This window comes from Carettochelys insculpta, chromosome 3 (assembly GCF_033958435.1).
Source record: "Carettochelys insculpta isolate YL-2023 chromosome 3, ASM3395843v1, whole genome shotgun sequence".
NCBI lineage: Eukaryota > Metazoa > Chordata > Testudines > Carettochelyidae > Carettochelys > Carettochelys insculpta.
In genome coordinates, this window is record NC_134139.1 from 173,114,864 (window position 1) to 173,133,959 (window position 19,096).

A 19,096-nucleotide genomic window follows, 5' to 3' on the forward strand; every position below is an offset into this window, starting at 1 on the left:
GTGGTGCAGTGGTTGGGGGCTGGCGCCACTGCAGGAAAAAAAATCTCAGATTCTCCTGTTATATCCTCTTCAGAGAAGATGCCATCACCCCTTTAGGGCTATCTTTTTCATGGGTAGATGCGATCGCCATGCTAATTTGAACTTGATGTTAAGTCGTCTCGCTTTGTGGGTGTAATAATATTGACCTTAGCGCCTCCTAAAATCAACCTACTGGCATTCACAGTGAAGACAGTGACACTGTAAAATCAATCTAACTGACTTAAAATTGGCTTTCTGATGTAGTGTAGACATAGCCTGAGTCACACTGTGGGCCAGCCACTAGAGGGCTACACCGTTGTACATAAAATCAGTACATTACATATATTTAATCATTCTTCCTATCAGGTGTTAGCTTCTTGTTCTGTATATGGAAATCATGAACATTTCTCTGAACTTTTGACACAGGTGGCTCTTAAATTCTTTTCTATACAGAAAAACTTCACCTTGAATTCCTCAACTTTTGTTCCCGCTGACTCAGTTCTCCATCACTGTCAACAATCTCACTGTTTTCTCTGTCCCACTGACATGATGCAGCAACTACTGATAGTACAGTATTAACATATACAAATTATTTAGACAGATATTTAGGAGATAATTCTAACAATCTTAGGACATGTTTAAAATTTATCTAACTTGTTGGTCTTTAAATTATTCCTTTACAATACTATTTTTAGCCCTTAAAGAGTGCTTTTAAAGAGAAGATCTCAAAATTTAGGTATCTTACTCCCATGGTGAAAACACAACATTTTTCATTTTCTGTTTGTTGGTGTATACTGTGTTCTTAAAGTTAGTGCTGGCTGTGAATTTTCCATCAAGATCTTTTGACAGAAATTGTGGTTTCCCTCAGGAACATAGTTTTTCTGGTGATTCCTTTTGGAAATATAAAAATGAAAAAAAGGGGGGAGGGTCGATCAACCCAAAGTAAGAGTTTTTGGACTGCTGAACTGAATCAAAATGGCTCAGTTTTGCATTAATATGTGTCTCTGTGAGTAACAGGAAGATAGGAAAAATAATTGGTCACAAGGAGTTAAAGGGGAAGATAAAGATATTACTGAAGAGAAAAATGAAATCTAGGGCTGTCAAACAATTATAAAAATCACAATTAACTATTAGATTTTAAAATACAATTAATTGGAGTTTGTCACACTGTTAAAATAATAAAATACCAATTTAAATGTATGATAAATAGTGTGGATTTTTTCTCCATCATATACAAGAGGTAGAGGGCATGCAATTACATTAAAAGGTGAGAAATTAAAAATTGTGATTTAATATAATTGTGATTAAATTGTGGAACTCCTTGCTACTGGTATTGGTTGAAGTCAAGAACTTAACAAGATTTTAAAAAGTGAACAATATTTAAATTGTCACCACAAATATCCAGCACTTTCATACTAATGATAACAAAAATACCCTCAGTGATATTAAACTTCATGATCCAAGGCTTAGCCAACTTCCAACTATAGGAGGGCAGGATGCACTAACAGGAAAGCAGATTACTCCTTTTCTGCCATTGTGGGGTTTTAACACCTTTCTCTGCAGCAACTGGTGCAGTTTCCTGTTACAAACAGGAAACAGGATCAGACAGACACTGTCTGGTCCAGTCTGGAAATTCCTGTGTTTCTCATAGAATAGAAATTGGATTTTTAATTAAATATTTTTAAAAGGCTATGCATAAACTCATGGTCCCATTTAAGTCAATGATTGTTTTGCTACTGGATTCAATGGAGCCAGGATTTGAAAAAAATAATAGAGAAAGAATATTACTGGCAAAAATCTGATTTTTTGTGAAACTTTGCATTTTGTTAGAAAGCTATCTAGCAGTATCCTTCCCTACCTTTATTTCAGCAAGAACTAGCTCTAAGATTGCAGAGCTGCTGACAAAATTGCTGGATTTCTGGGGAAGTTGTGGGGACAGGTGTCTTCAGGCCCTTGGAAATGGCAGCACCTCAGACAGAAGGGGCATGTCTGGTGCTAGGCTTCCCCGGAAAGCCCTTCAGCACTTCCTGGCCGGGGTCCAGGTCTCCCGCTGCTGCCATGGTACCTCAGGCTCTTTTAAATTGCCAGGCCCTGGAGGCAACTACCCCCTTGCCCCCATTTATCAGTAGCCCTGCAATAATGTCATCACAATTTCCATACATCTGATATGGATGAAGGGCTAAATTGTGCTTTTAGGTGTACAGCTAGAGTTATTCCACTGACCTGAGTGGAGTAATTCTGGCTTAACTGCAATCATAGCTGAGAATAGAATTTTGCCTGAATTTTGGGTTCAGTTCAATTTGTCTTTTCAAAATTCTTTCGGTTGCCAGTTATATGGTGGTATTATTTATTATGTAAACTGCTGTAGCATCCATGCTGGTAGTGATCCCAATGTACTGAACATTATACAAACATATGGCGAGTTCTTCCTGAAATTGGTTTTTGTTAGCAGAAGAGAGATTACTATTTTCCTTTTCACAAAGGCTACGTCTAGACTAGAGAGTTTTATTGACAAAACCCAGGGAGTGTCCAGATTACCAAGGCATTCCATCAACTGTAAATCTACAGAACTCAGCAGTTTTGTTGACAGCTGTGTGTCATACACCATGAGGAAGAAAGGCCTCCAGGGTGCTGTGCAGATGCCCTGGCTGGCACCCTGCCCACACAGCAAGCAGAGCTCTATGGTCCCTGCCTCTGGCCAGTCTTAAATCCACAGGGGGCCTGGGAAACCATGTGTGAGGCATCTGAAAGTGTGGAAGCAGCAGAGCTATCCCTGCCATTGAGCTATCCCCCCAACACAGGGCGTCCAAGAACTTGGCCAGTCCCACACCACAACCAGGGGTAGGCCAGCAGCAAGAGGGGCCATTGCCTTGTGCAGGAGGACCTTTAGAGGTACCATAACGTTGCTCTCTGGAGGATAACAGAGCTGATGGAGCAGCAGGTGCAGGAGGACAGGGACATGATAGCCCAGCCATCCATGGCTGCCCTGCCGTGCCATGCCCATAGCTGTTAATATAATATAATATAATATAATATACAGGGAGGCACATCTCATGGCCCTGGAAAGGACCTCAGGAGATCATTGGGTCCAGTCCCCTGCTCTCTGGGCAGGACTAAGCACCATCCCTTTTGCTCTAGATCCCCAAGTGGTCCCCTCCAGAATTGAGCTCACAACCCTGGGGTTAGCAGGCCGATACTCAAGCCACTGAGCCATCCCTCCCCTCCAGGGCACTCTAGACCTCATGTAGTGGCTGAGGGCCATGGCTGCTCCTGCTGCTCTCCAAACACCTCCTGCTCCCCCTATCCATCTAGACCCTGCCACTGCCTCCTGCTCCCAGCCCCAACCCAGCCCCATCAGGAGCCCTGAATCCATGGTGGGATGGGATCCTGAGGCTGATGCCACTTGGGGTCCCGCCCCCCCTTGGGTACATGGCCCCCACCCCTTCCATGGACTGAGGCCCCGCAACCCCCTGTCCCAAGCACCCCCGTCCAAATTCTGATGCTCCCCCATTCTCCACCCCACTGTATACAGTTCACTAGTTATGCACTTTGTACATAGTTTTTTATTACAATGTCTGTTGTCCTGTCTCTGGAGGAAGGCAATGAGCCAGGCACAGAGCTCCAGGAAGGTGTCCTTCCACAAGCAGAAATTCTGGAGCCACTGCTGGTTGTCTCACTGACCCACGACTAGCCAGTTTCACCAGCTGGACTAGTGAGGTGTCTCCAGATTTGTCTGTGCACCCAGGTGGGGGGCAGGGGGCAGGGACAGGTGGGACTGTGAGGCAGCAATGGTGAGTTCCTCAAAGCTGGTGTCAAGATTGCCCTCCCAGAGGAAGAGGATGGCTGTCAGAAGGTGCAGCAGGTGCTGAAGCACCTGTGGGTGGGTCCAGTGCAAGCCAGGGGGTGTCTCTGAAACCACGGCTAACTGGAAAACGCTGTTTCTGAGCAAGTGGTGAAGCCCTGCTGTAGGAGCTTTGCTGTCCCTCGTGGCAGTAGGCAAGCCTCAGCATGGGCAGGGAACGGGTATCTGAGGGAAGCCCTTTAAGGGCTCATCTCACTGGGTCTGATGGTGACCGGGTGGCCGTTCTCTCAAGAGAGTGGCCAGGCAGTCTGGCTGCTCTCTGTCGACTGAGTGGATCGACAGAGTGATCCACTTTGCTACTGGCCATAATCTGTCGACAGAAGACATCTTCCAGCAAAAACTCCTGTGGGCAGATTGCTCTAATATAGACATAGCCAAAGAGTTCTGAATGTTCCAACTTGTGTGGAAGAAGTAACTCATTAATGATATTTATCCAGATCATGTGTGCAACAAATCCTGCCTGTTGTTGTAGCTGAAAGCTCGACTGTTACAAGAACTGCCTAGGGCTACATCTACACGTGCCCCAAACTTCGAAATGGCCACGCAAATGGCTATTTCGAAGTTTACTAATGAAGCGCTGAAATGCATATTCAGCGCTTCATTAGCATGCGGGCGGTGGCGGCACTTCGAAATTGACGCGGCTTGCCGCCGCGTGTCTCGTCCAGACGGGGCTCCTTTTCGAAAGGACCCCGCCTACTTCGAAGTCCCCTTATTCCCATGAGCTCATAGGAATAAGGGGACTTCGAAGTAGGCGGGGTCCTTTCGAAAAGTAGCCCCGTCTGGATGAGCCGTGCGGCGGCAAGCCGCGTCAATTTCGAAGCGCCGCCGCCGCCCGCATGCTAATGAAGTGCTGAATATGCATTTCAGCACTTCATTAGTAAACTTCGAAATGGCCATTTGCGTGGCCATTTCGAAGTTTGGGGCACGTGTAGACACGGCCTAGGAAAGCAAAATACTTTACACTAAATATACAGTAGGATGGGTGCATGAAATTGTCATATAGCTTTCATTACAGAATCAAATTAACCATTTATGTCTTGATTAATGATTCCTTGACTTTCGACACTGACATATTAGCAAATCTGAAGACCTTTCAGCTTCTTTAGTACCTTTAAAATTCATAATTTCGGATTTATAATTAATTTATTTTCCTTTTAGAGAAGATTCATTACGAAAACACATGAGAAATATGAACTTTTGTTTTAATGCGTTACCCTATTATAACAAAAAACTATTATAGAGTATGCACCATTTATTTCATTTTTTCTTGATAAATCAGCTTATACACTAAGATGCAGGATGACAGGGCAAAATCAGCCCTGACGTACACAGGTGTAACTTCAACATCTTCAGTGGCACCGAACGGCTTCGTTGACTAAAATAGAGGTGCACAGGTTTAAACCAGAGCTACATTTGTCTTCAGATTCAGGTGTTTAATAGGGCATTCTACCCTACAGAGTTATTCTGGAATAGGTTATTCCAGAGTTATTATTCCAAAATAAGGCATTCCAGAATAAGGCGTCTACACAACAGGGAAGCCCTGGAATAAGAAAATTTTATTCTGAAATGGCGTGTCTACACACAATAGAGCCTTTTAGGGATTAAAGCCCCTGGAAACACTGCTTTCAGTGTCTCAAATCCAAAATACTATGTCTACATAGCAAAGTTATTTCAAAATAAGCTTATAACTTATCCTGAAAGGTGTGTCTATACATGTCTCCTCCATGTGGAAAGAAGGAGCTTTCGAAGTCCTTGTGAAAGGCCCCGTCCACATGGGCAGCATGCATTCTGAAAGCTGCACTTTCGAATCACGTGCATATTCATGTCAGCACCTCATTAGCACCTTCCAAACTGCCTCATTAACATGCCCCCTCCTTTTGGAGGGGGCGCGTGTAGACACAGACAAATAGCCCATATTCCCTGTCTACACAGCCCCTATTTCTAAATACCTATTTCAAAATAGGCACTATTCCTCATAGATTGAGATTTACTAAATTCAAAATAAGCTGTCCATGATATCAAAAATATTTTGACAGTGGTTGCATTGTGTAGACACTGGCAAAATTATTTTGGAATACTGGCCATTATTCTGAAATAACTTTGCCATGTAGACATACCTGTAGGCTATGTCTACACTACCGAGATCTTTCAAAAGAAGTTCTTCCAGAAGATCTCTTCTGAAAAAACTTCTTTCAACAGAGCACATCCACACACAAAACAGTGGATCTAAAGATGAAACCCGGTCTTTCGATAGAGAGAGTCCACACAGCCTCCGTTCCTTTGAGAGACCAGGCCAAGAATCAAAAACTCCTGTGCCATGATGACTGCTCTTTCAGAAAAAGGGGGTGTGGAACATCTACACATGCTTTTATTTTTTTTTGAAAGAAGCTTTCAAAAGAATGCTCTCTTCCTGATCCGAGAGTGGAAGGTAGCTTCCAGAAGAGCCACGTTCTTTTGATTTTGGATTGAAAGCGCGCTTTTTGTGTACAGTATCAGAGGGGTAGCCATGTTAGTCTGGATCTGTAACAGCAACAAAGGGTCCTGTGGCACCTTATAGACTAACAGAAAAGTTTTGACCATGAGCTTTCGTGAGCACAGACTCACTTCATCAGATGCTGCAGATGTACATTTGTGAACAGACACTCTGTGGGTTCTTTTGAAAATGGGCCAGATTTTCCAAAAGAAATTGCAAGTGTACATACAGCCTTGTTCAGCAGCTATCGGCAATATAAATGATACCCAAATCTGAAGACAAGCTCTATGTAATCTCAAAAGCCTGTCTCTCACCTATAGGAGTTGGACAAAAAAACCAAGCAGTACACTAGTACCCTAAAGACTAACAAATTTATTTATTAGGTAATGAGCTTTCATGGGTAAGAAATTTAGATTTTCAGATGCTGTTCTGAACGTCCCTCTGAGACTACAGGAGTTGGTTCAACAGATGATATTACTTCATTCACCTTGTCACCTAGACATTTTTGTCAATCAGTTAAGACAGCATCCTTTCATTGTCATTTTCTCAGATATAGTCTAAAGAGACGTTACTTAATGAGCTCTAAACAGGAAGAAAGTAGTGCTAATTTTCAAGGAGAGAATTAGGAATACTGGTTCTAGACATATCAAAAGTCCATCACATATAACAATTCTTAGAGGTTATCAGCTCATTAATCCTTTCATCAATATATTTTTCCTAATCAGAAGTAGGGCAACCATATTCTCCTATGCTGAGTATAGGACACCTGGTAGAATTACTCGTATTCAAGAGAGTTCAACAGTAATCAATCAAAGCTATGCAGTGCAAATATTTAAATTAACAGATAATTGACTGAGCCCCTGATAAAAAGAAATATTTTGCAACTGGATTCTTTTATTCTTTTAATTTACCTTCTTATCTTTAAGGCTTTCCGTCTCGAGGGTGAATGGGGTGGGGGCAGGGAGAAGTGACATAGAAACACTCCCATACACCTCTGTCACACAAGGGATAGTGAGGTGACTGATTGATGTGACCGTCCCTACCTGGTGCTCCCCAACTTCCATGCTTGGCTGGCCCCCTGGGACAGACCTGTCTCTCCTGGTATCTGGAACCAGATCTACCCAAGGCAATATGTTGAGCAACCCACATGAGGCCACTTGCTCTCCCCGTATTTCTGTCCAGGCTCATATCAGAATGTGGGAACAGACTGGAGCTGCTTCCAGCCACAGAGGGTGGGTAGAGTGGGACGAGAATGGAAGCAGGTGAAGAAGATGAAGCGGCACCTGGATGGCCAGAGAATAGAATGGAACGAGAATGGAAGCAGGTGAAGCAGCACCTGGACGGCCAGAGAATAATAGGAGCTGAGTCCTGCAAAGGAATCTACTCAGGAAAGAGAAAGAGGTCCCATCAAGAGTAGATCAAGGTCCCATCTGCTGTTAGTTGATGACTCACGGTCATATAGAGTCCTGGGCCAGTGGAACAGGACAATTGCTAATGGACTGAAACATATAAAAGTTGGGTGCAAAGCTATAGGAGTCCTTTTTCTGCTTCTTGCCATCACTTCCCTGCAGGAGTTAGTCTTGTCTGGCTGGGGAGGCAGGAGGAAGCTGAGGGTCCCTCACTGTCTCCCCAGGATGGATGACATTGACTGCTCCTGAGTACTAAGAAGACAAAAGAGCAAGGTGACAAGGGGGGGTCATACAATTAGCTTGCCACCCTGAATTCATGACCGCAGCCAGACATACTGGACCCTCTATGCCTTGGCTTCTTTCACTTTCCCTGTGCAATTCTTCCCCTGCCTGAGTTTGTATGTGCAAGTGTATGAGTGCAGGAGGGTGTGGATGTGTGTTTGAAAGGCAGTGCCCCTTTTCCTTTAATCCAATAGCGGCATTTGATAAAATATATATCAGTGTAACACTGGGCACCTTAGTCAGTAGCACAGGTCCTGGGCAACTCATAGACTGTGACCTCAGATCTGAAGCCATGATGGGCTAGCTTGATATACAGGTGAAAAATCTTCATTGAAAATCAAGGTTGTTATGGGAAGTAGGTCTGAAAGTAGACAGGATGCCTTCCTCTGAGTTCAAAGTCAGCACTCTGGTCTGGTGCTGAGGGTATGGTACAGATTGTGCTTTTTTTCCTACATGATTCAAAACCAAGATCCTGGAGCCTAGCGGTCACTGAAGACATTCTCATGGCACTTTTGAAAAAAAGTAGGAATGTTAATCCTAATAACTGCACAGATTCCAGATCAAGTAATTACATTGCATTATTTTGTCAGTCCCTTTGGATGCTGGTATTCTAAAGAAACAAAAGAAAATATGGTCAAATGCACCTATCCAATCTAAATTAGGAAAAACAGAACAGTTCAGAAACTCAAAGCACTGGGTAGATCCCAGTAGCACTGTAAAGCATCTTTTCTTTTCCCTTGTAGGTATGTCATAAATATTGGATCACCTCCCACACACAGCATAAAATTCCAGATTAATCTCAGGACTCTTGTAAATGTGTCCTATTGAAAGCCAAATGAAAACACTGAAGAAGTGTATTTCAGTGACAGAGTTAAGTGAAGGTGGATGTTGGAAGCACAAGAAAAGGGAAGTAGTTCCAAGACCCAGAGGCAGCAGGTATGAAAGCATTAAAATGGGGGCAGGTTAGTCCAGGGAGATAGGACGCACTGCAGCTTGGTAGGTAAATGGATTGTATTTTATCTAGCCAGACCATTTGCAAGTTAACCCTCTTCTGCTCTGTCAAAGAGCAGCTGGCTGCCTGCTGGAGGCAGTAAGATGGGATGGGCCTATCCCCAAATCAGAACTGTAACAGCCCTTAAAAAAGTAGACCAGAATCATTAGCAGCCCAGTCCCAGCCCAGGTCTCCGGCTATCTAGTCCCTATTAAAGCAGGCAGGGAAAAGGAAAGCTCTGGCCTCAGCCCTCCTTCTGCTCTAGCTATCTGTGCTGTTCCAGCAGAGATAGGGTAACAGGCTGCCCCATCTCAGTGAATTGTGCACTCTGCGCACCCCTCTGCATGCCAGAAAGGTCAGTGTGGGACTATGACACCCAGACAGCTCTTGCCTAGATCTATTACTGATGGCTGGTGTGTGGCCTTGTTTACCGTGTTGTAAACAGAAATGTTTAGACTAGCTACTGCACACGGATACTGTGATGTTAGAGACTCACACCTGTACACTTTTTCCTCATTTATGCAACTTCCTACACAATGCAAATATTGTTCTTAATTGGGCTTCAGGGATGTTAATGGCCTACTTTCAATAGATTCACAGTGATTAATGACTGTAGAACAAGTACATAGGATAACTGTTGTTGTAATAACTGGGCCTATACATTTACCCTATTGTGAACTCAGCAGTGAAAAGTGAATATTCATAAAATGTCCCAATAATGTATTACAAGAAATGTCAGTGGGGAAAGGTATTCAATGGAGGCAGAAACACTGAACGAGTTTGTACAAAAATATCTACTGGTATAATTCAAGGACTAGGCTGAGATCATGCTTAACAAGAAAAGGGTGGAATTATAAATCATAATCAGTGAGCTGGAAACTAGACCTAATCCAGGGGCAAAACAATGAGAGAATGGGATATTCCACCTTCACTACTTTATGGGGTTATAAAAAAAAAGATTTGGAGGAAAATGTCAACAGATTATGATTCTGGCTGACTGACAAACAAGAGATGAGTAACCAGTGAGCTTCATCATCATGGCTGCCACACCCACCATGTACTGGGACCTCAGACTTATCCTGACCAAACTGGGACAGACATCGTCAGTTCCACCAACTTTGGCTAAATCCTAACCACCACCAGGATGCAAGATTTTTCACTCCTCCTAACCCTATGTGTCCCTCTCCTTCCCAACCTTCTTCTTCTTTTTCTCTATCTCTTTCCTTTTACCTTTTGTCTAACAAGCATGTGACTTAAGCTGGACAATACAACATATTTTGAAACTCTTTGCCTGTGACTAGACAGAGTGACTAAATGCAGCACCCCAAACAGCCCAATACTATACAAGTTTGCCAGGTCTTGGAGTGATTGATAAGGCCATGTTCCGCACCTGTGTTTTGCCAGCAGTGAGGTTTCAAGAGAAATAGTAACAGAAAGGTAGAAAGTCTGCACTAGAGAGAGATGCTGAACTTTCTATCTTTGTTGTTCTTTTCTTTCACCTTTGTGTGTGTGTTTGTCTTATTTTGTCTTACAGGAAATAGGACTGGACTTTAACAAAAAATAAGAATAGCTATAGCTCATCAGAACTAACTTCTGTTTTCTTCAAAAGGACAGTTGTTTCCCTCTTTGATACTTCCTAAAGGATTGTTAAGCAAGGGAAGTTCTCCTTTTAAAATCTCTTTCCAGCTAAAGAAAAAGAGAACAAGGATGTTATTAAAATGAAAACCTTATACAATACTTTTCACTTCAGACACCTTAAATGTTTTCTCTTCTCTTCTGTATTGTGAGTTATAGGATTACAGGATTTTTAACTGTTTTCACTGAACAGGTTTTTAAGCAAGGTGAAACTTGGGGGTATGCAAGACAAATCAGACCCCTTAAAAGGTGAAGAACAACTGCTCTGTACCAAACCCTGAATCTTGTCTGAAACAAATTAATGCTGGACACTGATTGGGTTATATTAGCACCTTGAGCTCTGTGGATCCTAAATCCCTCTAAATGAATGCACCAATGAACATGCTCTGTACATCACAGACTTGTGCTACTCATGAGCTTCCAATAGCTCACTGTGGAAAGGAGGCTGGTGATGACATATGGCTAATAGATTCAAATTTATTCATACTGGTGGCTACAAGCACTTGAACAGTATTAACACAGGGGTCATAGTCCTTCTTTACAGGGCTGGATTAAGTCACAGAGTTGAGGCAGAATGGTCTTGAGCCTTTTCTGTGGGTGGAGATATATTTCTCCCTCCACAAACTCTTCATAGTCCTCTGAATTTCATTCGATGTTATTAATCCCTTCCTTTTTTCTCAAACTGACAATGTCAGGCCTGCTGATGTGGGGGGAAAGATGAGTTAAGGGACAGTTTTCTTGAGGCCTGAAGCTCCAAGCCCCTTTGAAATGCTGGGGAGTGCTGTGCTGCTGCTTTGCAGATCTGAGAGAGAATGGGGAAGGCCCAGGATAAACTACCCTAAGCCCCAACCCTTCTGCCCTTAGCCCCACTCCTTTAGGGGGGTCTGTCTCACTTTGCCCTGGGGCCCACAGCAGGTGGTGGTGTGGCTGCTTGATGTCTTCAGAGACTGGCCAAAACATAATGGATCTGTCGTGTACCTATCTCATAGAACTGAAAGGGACCTTGAGAGGTCATTGAGTCTACAGCAGGACTTATCACCATCCCTAATGTGTTTCTGTTGTTGTTTTTTTTTTTAAACAGCCTATTTGGCCCAGATCCCTAAGCAGCCCCCTCACGGACCGAGCTCACAACTCTGAATTTAGTAGGCTAATGCCCAAACCACTGAGCTATTCTGCTCCCCCAGTTGTAAAAAAATCCTCAACATTGCATTAACAGATTCAAGAAGTTTGGGGGCACTGATCTGGCAGAGCATCTTAATGCCAGTCTTCATAGCAATCTGCATTTAAGAGATCTTTTGTGTTTAATGTTGTGTGTACATTAGAACAATGCCAACCGTGATGTGCCCTTGCTGTTATTTAGTTCTATATGATTTATGCTCCTTTTGTATCCGTATTGTACTAATCTTCATTCCCCTGCCTTCAATTGAGGTGATCCAGGCTAAGTGAACATTAGAAAAAACGTTTTGTGCAACTCTCTTACACAGCAGAATTAGAATCTTCCACCCTGCTGTTCATTATCCTTATAAATTGCCACTAAACACTTACATTGATTTTTTTCATTTAAAATGAAAATGCAACTGACAGAGTACATTTTTAAGCACCTAAGTGACACAGGTGCCTAACTGCAACCTTCAAAAGTGACTTACAGCATCGCAATCAAAGAACTCGTGCACATGTAAAATACATCAGTGGCTGTAGCACTGCAGTCACTCCCTATGCAAATAGGCAGGATTCTACCACTGGTTTAGGTAACCCACCTCATTCCAAGAGGTGGAAGCTAGGTCAACAGAATAGTTCTATCTCCCTCAGGGGGCTAGGTCAGTATAACCACTTTTCTCAGGGCTGTTGATTTTTCACATGCCTTAAAAAGATAGCTATACCAATGTAAATCGGAGAGAACAACAAGAAGTCCTGTGGCACTTTATAGACTAACAGATATTTTGGAGCATAAGCTATCATGGGCAAAGACCCACTTCATCAGATGCATGAGTCAGGTCTGTCTTATTCAATGAGCTTTAGACTCCTAAATGCCCAAAGCCAGATTTTAAACATACTGAAATGCCTAAAAATGGAGTTAGGTCCTTAGCAGAATTTTCAAAAGCAGCTAAACTTTAAAATTCTACAAAGGCACTTATCTGCATCATTAGATGCCCGCATAGCTTTAAATATCCAACCTTCAGTCACTTTTGCTAATGTGATATAGGCTCCTAAATTACTGAGGCAGTTTAACATTTTTACACCTGGTCTTTGTTAAGGTGATCTTTATTTTTCTTTAATTAAATGGTTCTTTAAAGGGAATTCAATCTCTATTGTGATTTAGTTGCCATTGGTCTTGAAGCCAACCACGTGGCAGATTTCTTCATGCCAGTTTCATTGATGCTTTGGTTTTAAACTACCTTTCTCACTTACACCTATTATACGCTGCTGTTTCCTTACTGGCTTCAACAGAGTTCCTGCAGGCTTGTATCTACATGAGCAGATAGCCTGGCCCAACAGCTTTTACTTTAATAAGAGCAGGACTTTGTAATACTACTAACTCTAAGTCAGACATTGTAGGGTACGATCCTGTTATTAAACATAAAGCAGCTCTTCTTACCTTACAGTGTTTCACACACATATTGAAGGTCGCATTAACTACACAGCATATACCATTCATTAGTTACTATACTAATGTAGTGTCTCCTCTTCCAAGAATGGGAAGATGTTATTACTTTGACCAGTAAATGCCAAGTTGTCCTCAGCCTGACCCAAATTATAACAGTTTAATAGGCACAGGTGCCAGATTCTCCCCCAACTCTAGCTCTCCTTCCCATGAAGTAATATAATGCCCTCCCCAACCAATATATATACTTGAAACATTCATGTTTTATAAAGACCAATATGTCTCCTTACGTACCTTCGATGTGAAGCATAATTCCCAGTAATGTGCCCAGAGCCGTCGCAGCCAGGTGTAGGACACCTACAATAAATTAAAAGCCAAAAATGAAACTGCTTGGAAGAAATAAAACCCATCTGGTAACTGTACAGCCAAACACTCGCTGCTTGGAATGTCATTTCCAAAGGTGCCAAACAGGGAGGCCCCATGGGCTCCTTTGGCTCTGTTTCCTCAGAGCTTAAGCCCAAAGCAGTGGGTGCAAAAAGCTCTCTTTACTTGGCTTCCAGGCCACATCGCCACTCAGACAGCATCTGGCCAATGCTGGCATTAGTAGATGAGGGAGGGATTTCCACAGTAATTAGCCGCAGCCAGATGTCACCTCACCACAGCTACTGAATACTGAAACAGGGCAGGCCTATGCTGTACTTCCATTTACTAAAATAAGGATAACTTTACATGTTGGACATCCTGCTACCATGTATGGCTGACGCTCGTAACCTGCTGCATGGAGTCTCATACAACTTGGTCTCTTTTTACTAGAGGAAATGCCTCTGAAAAAGGCCAGAAATGCAGGCAGAGGCAACAAGGAATACTGCCCTCTTGTGGTCAAATTTGCAACTTAACTAACAAGCAAACCACAAAACAGCCATTAATGTTTATATTCTGTAGAACTTCTAATTATTGTACAGCATATGAATGAATAAAGAAAAAGACACAGAGGACAGGCATGCACCTTACAGAATAAATTAAATTAGAATGCTTAATTAAAATAATCAGTGTGTATGGGAACTTGAACTTGATCTCATAAGAGATAAGACATACTAACTACTGCAAGAAATCTAATTAATTATAAGAAGAGAAGCAAAACTACTTTATATAATACAATCAAATACTATACATTTCCAGGACACACACCAGGTTTGTACATTTGTGGACTTCTAACTGTTCTTTAAGAATTCAGTCCAGATAAGCATCACTATTTAGAAAACTGTTGAAATATTATCTGTCTCAACATGTTTGTCTGATCTCCCCAGCTAAATACAAGCTTAAGTGCTTTCCTGAACAGAGTCCTAAACTCTTACACAGATGAGCCCTTATCTCACAAAGGTTTCTTAAGAAACCTGAAACATACATAAACTCAGAAATTAAAATAACAATGAACTTCAGTGATGAAGAACTATGCCCCATAAGGCTTAAATTAAATTTCTGTGGCACTCAAAATCACCTCCTACTATTGTGGAGCTTCAGAGGACTGAAGGTTCAAAGGTAGTTGGTGCAATCTACAAGAAGCAAATTAAATTAGAGCTTGTGTTAACTGTTGTTGGGGTACACTCTGCACCTGGCAAGGTGTTTTCTTACAGTGATAGTGATCAAAGAGAGGCAAGCAACAAGGGATGATAAAACTCAGAATAAAATAAGTGACCAGCAGAAAGATTTCCTTTCTGATGGAGTTTAAGGACCAATTTACACAGGAACCAAAACCAAAATCACTAAAACAGTTATAAATCATACCTTCACTTCTTTCTATTTGCTTCACAGGAAAGAGCTTATAAATAAGGGTTCTATATGTGGAATATCAAAGATTTTTTTCACCCAGGTTAGATTGTTTAGAACCAGAACAACTTTGAGGTGACAAGCAAGGCAGTACTATGTATCAGAAAGTGGTGATATACACTATACACTGTCTGCAAAAAACAGGAGAAAATGTATTGGCTCACAATTGGCCTAACTCTGCTTCTACTTATGTCAATAGGATCTCAGTTAGATCATCACTGTACACATTTTCAATTCCATCCTATAACTTTACAGTAAGCAGACTGATGTATAATGCTCATGTAAAAAGTATCACTTGTGTTTCCTGCAACACAGGCTACCTAGCTCTTCCGTGGACTTGTGCATATGTAGGAATGGGAAGGAAGAAAGGTAGGTAGGAAGTGTCATTTTCTATACCCAGGCATACCTCTCTTGAGCCGTGTCTACACGTGCACGCTACTTCGAAGTAGCGGCACTAACTTCGAAATAGCGCCCGTCACGGCTACACGCGCCGGGCGCTATTTCGAAGTTAACTTCGACGTTAGGCGGCGAGACGTCGAAGTCGCTAACCCCATGAGGGGATAGCAATAGCGCCCTACTTCGATGTTCAACGTCGAAGTAGGGACCGTGTAGTCGTTGTGCGTCCCGCAACTTCGAAATAGCGGGGTCCGCCATGGCGACCATCAGCTGAGGGGTTGAGAGACGCTCTCTCTCCAGCCCCTGAGGGGCTCTATGGTCACCGTGGGCAGCAGCCCTTAGCCCAGGGCTTCTGGCTGCTGCTGCAGCAGCTGGGGATCCATGCTGCAGGCACAGGGTCTGCAACCAGTTGTCAGCTCTGTGTATTTTGTGTTGTTTAGTGCAACTGTGTCTGGGAGGGGCCCTTTAAGGGAGCGGCTTGCTGTTGAGTCCACCCTGTGACCCTGTCTGCAGCTGTGCCTGGCACCCTTATTTCGATGTGTGCTACTTTGGCATGTAGACGTTCCCTCGCAGCGCCTATTTCGATGTGGTGCCGCGCAACGTCGAAGTTGAACATCGACGTTGCCAGCCCTGGAGGACGTGTAGACGTTACTCATCAAAATAGCCTATTCGATGTAGGCTTCACGTGTAGACATAGCCTTGGTGTGTTTGAGGCTGCAAATGCTAACAGGTGTTTCTTAAACTTGGGGAAGTAGTGGATGTAGCATAATAACTGGTTCCACATCAGAATTTTGAATGGAAAGGGACTATGTATTTGAAACATATTGTAGCAGCACTGTTCTTTCCTGTGTGTTTGTACAAACATGTGGCATGCAGTGATTCTCACGTGGGCTGATGCCTATAAAAATACTGTGGTACAAATAATATATCAAATGATGATCTGTAGGCATGATATGCAGACCTATCTCACCTTATGCTTGTTATTTTGTAGGCAATAGAAGTCCAAATTCTGCTCAAGGCTACACCTATGTATCCCCACTAAATTTACTGGGAATGCTGAGATGTAGGTGAGAATTTGTCCATAAGTGAGTAACTTACACAGGATTCAAGTTCCTTACTCAATATTCACACACACTCAATGTTCTCACCATGTCTCATAATAGACAGAGATATTTCACACACACACTCTCTGGAATGTGTAATTGTTTTTGATAATGGTCACATTAAGTAAAAAACCTAAAATTACCAAGTAATATGATAAATTATAAGCTCCTTTAAATATTTTATTTCCAAATACATCATTCTTTACAATTACAAAAGTTGCTCAAGAAATCTGGGTTCTAATGTAGGCTCAGTCACTGGGTCTGAGTGACCTTGGGCAAGTCTCTATTTAGACCACCTTAATCTCATAATCACTAGATTTACTATAGGAAACTGCTTCCAGTAACAGTGAGGCATACAAATAAGCTGGGACAGCAGGACTCTATATTCGTTTTGGACTCAAAAGACTCAAGCAAAATAATAAGTAAAAATACAAAAGATGACTACTGCCAGATTAATTGACTAAAAATAACAATAAAATAATGCTACCATGAATGCACAAGGTTTTTCTCTAAGCTTCATGGATATTTTTCTTAACAAGTGTTTATCCAGCTAGTATCTTACAGTGTGTGTAAAGAGTTTTTCCCTAAACAAAACAGAAGGAGACCGTAGTAGTTTTCTGCCTCATTCTTTTGTTCAGATTTGGAAGAGTCCTTCTTTTAAAGCAGATTGTCCAAACTAGAAACACCACTTTTAGCCAATGGAACATATCACTAAAATATGCACTAAATTGCTAACTTGCAGCATGATATACACATTTTTCAATTTTTGCTTTCAGGGATTTTATGATCCATGATAAGGTCTGGATTAATGTTCAGTTTATCCAGAGAAGAGGTGCTGTTTGGGCCAGCTTCCTCAGTGCATACTACTTAACCTCAAACTTCAAGGCTCTTAGGAGTGAGATTCAGTTTGGCTTCAGTAAGTCATTGGGTTCCATCGCTGTCCCAGTCAAATCATTAGTTTTCCTGCTCTCAGTGCCAAGAGACTCTCCAAACAGCAGAGATACCACTAGGTAACTGAAAAGCTACATCTGTTTAAAAAAACCAAACAAACCATAATCGCAGAATTACTGAGGCTACGTCTAAACAAGAGGGATTTGTCAACAGAAGTTTTTGTCAGAAGTTATCTTCTGACAAAACTTCTGTCTACAGATAGTGGCCAGACCACAGGGCAGATCGAAAGAGGAATCTGGTTTGTTGATAGAGAGCAGCCGGACTCCCCAGCCACTCTGTTGGCAAAACTGCCAACCAAAGCATAGTAGACAGGGTTGCCTGGTATCCAGGAAGCCCTTTCTGTCAACAGAAGTCCCCTCGGAACATACAGACCGGCTTTTGTTGGCATATCTCTGTTGACAGAGGCATTCTTCCTCACTGCAACCGGGATACAGCTGTCAACAAAAGTGCCATGCTCTTTTGACTGACTGTTAACAGAACACCCTTGGGAATTTGTACGCTCTGTGGGCTTTGTCGAGGAAATGGCCATTTTTCCAACAAATCCCTCTAGTCTAGACATAGCCTGAAATAGGCACAGATTCACCACTGCACTGATGCTAACGATACTCCCACTGGATTCACATGCCTAAAGTTAAGAACATATTTAAGTTCTTTGCTGAGAAGGCATGATAATGCTTAGCACTAACGCTAAACAGTGATAGTCAGGCCTCAGTGTTTCAGAGCCAAATGGTTAATAACATGGTAAAAGCATCCTGATTGGTTAATAATTAACTCACACAGGCTGTGATTACACTAGCTCCCTACTTTAAAGGGAGCATGGTAGGTAGGGTGTTAGGAGATTATTAATGAAGTGCTGCAGTGCATTTACAACACTTCATTAAGCTAATTCTCCCCCGCAGCAACTTCGAAGTGTTAAACTTCCAAGTACCACCTTGCGTATAGCTGTGGCTAACCCACTGGTACTTCGAAGTGCCTGGGGAACTTTGAAGTCCATTTACTCCTCAAAATTTTGAGGAGTAAAGGGACTTTGAAGTTGCCCAGGCACTTCGAAGTACCAGTGGGTTAGTGGCAGCTACATGCAAGGCAGCACTTCAAAGTTTAACGCTTTGAAGTTGCCATGGGGGAGAATTAGCTTAATTAAGTGCTGCATATGCAGCGCAGCACTTCACTGATAATCTCCCGACACCATACTTACCAGGCTCCCTTCGAAGTAGGGTGCTAGTATAGACACTCCCACAGTGGTTTAAAAGCATGTGCTGCAAAGTGCTGTAAGAGCTCCATTAAGCAGCCACATATGACTCCTGGGCCTCAAACTGAGGTTTACTGCACTAAGTCCTTGTCTTCACTAAAAGAAAAAAAATGTATTCTTAACCCATGTTGCGTTGCATTTTCCTTGTAAGTTAGTAGGCGAAGATAAGTCCAAAGCTCCCCCATCATCTTCACTGGGGTGAAAATTACAAACTCCCTTGTGATTTTACCTCACATTGAGTCAAGTTATCTAACTTTTTTCCTCCTGAACTTGCACCTCAAACACTCTGCTTTTCTAA

The 19,096-nt window shown here is 42.5% G+C and overlaps 1 protein-coding gene across 3 annotated transcripts in view; it reads right to left on the reverse strand.

Moving 5' to 3' along the window:
* Positions 1-19,096, reverse strand: part of MYT1L (myelin transcription factor 1 like) — a 178,346-nt gene that overhangs the window by 26,825 nt on the left and 132,425 nt on the right. For all 3 annotated transcript variants that reach the window (XM_074988935.1, XM_074988934.1, XM_074988932.1), the window contains exon 15: positions 13,567-13,629. In XM_074988935.1, coding sequence (XP_074845036.1) covers positions 13,567-13,629 — 63 coding nt within the window. The remainder of the gene's footprint in view (positions 1-13,566; positions 13,630-19,096) is intronic.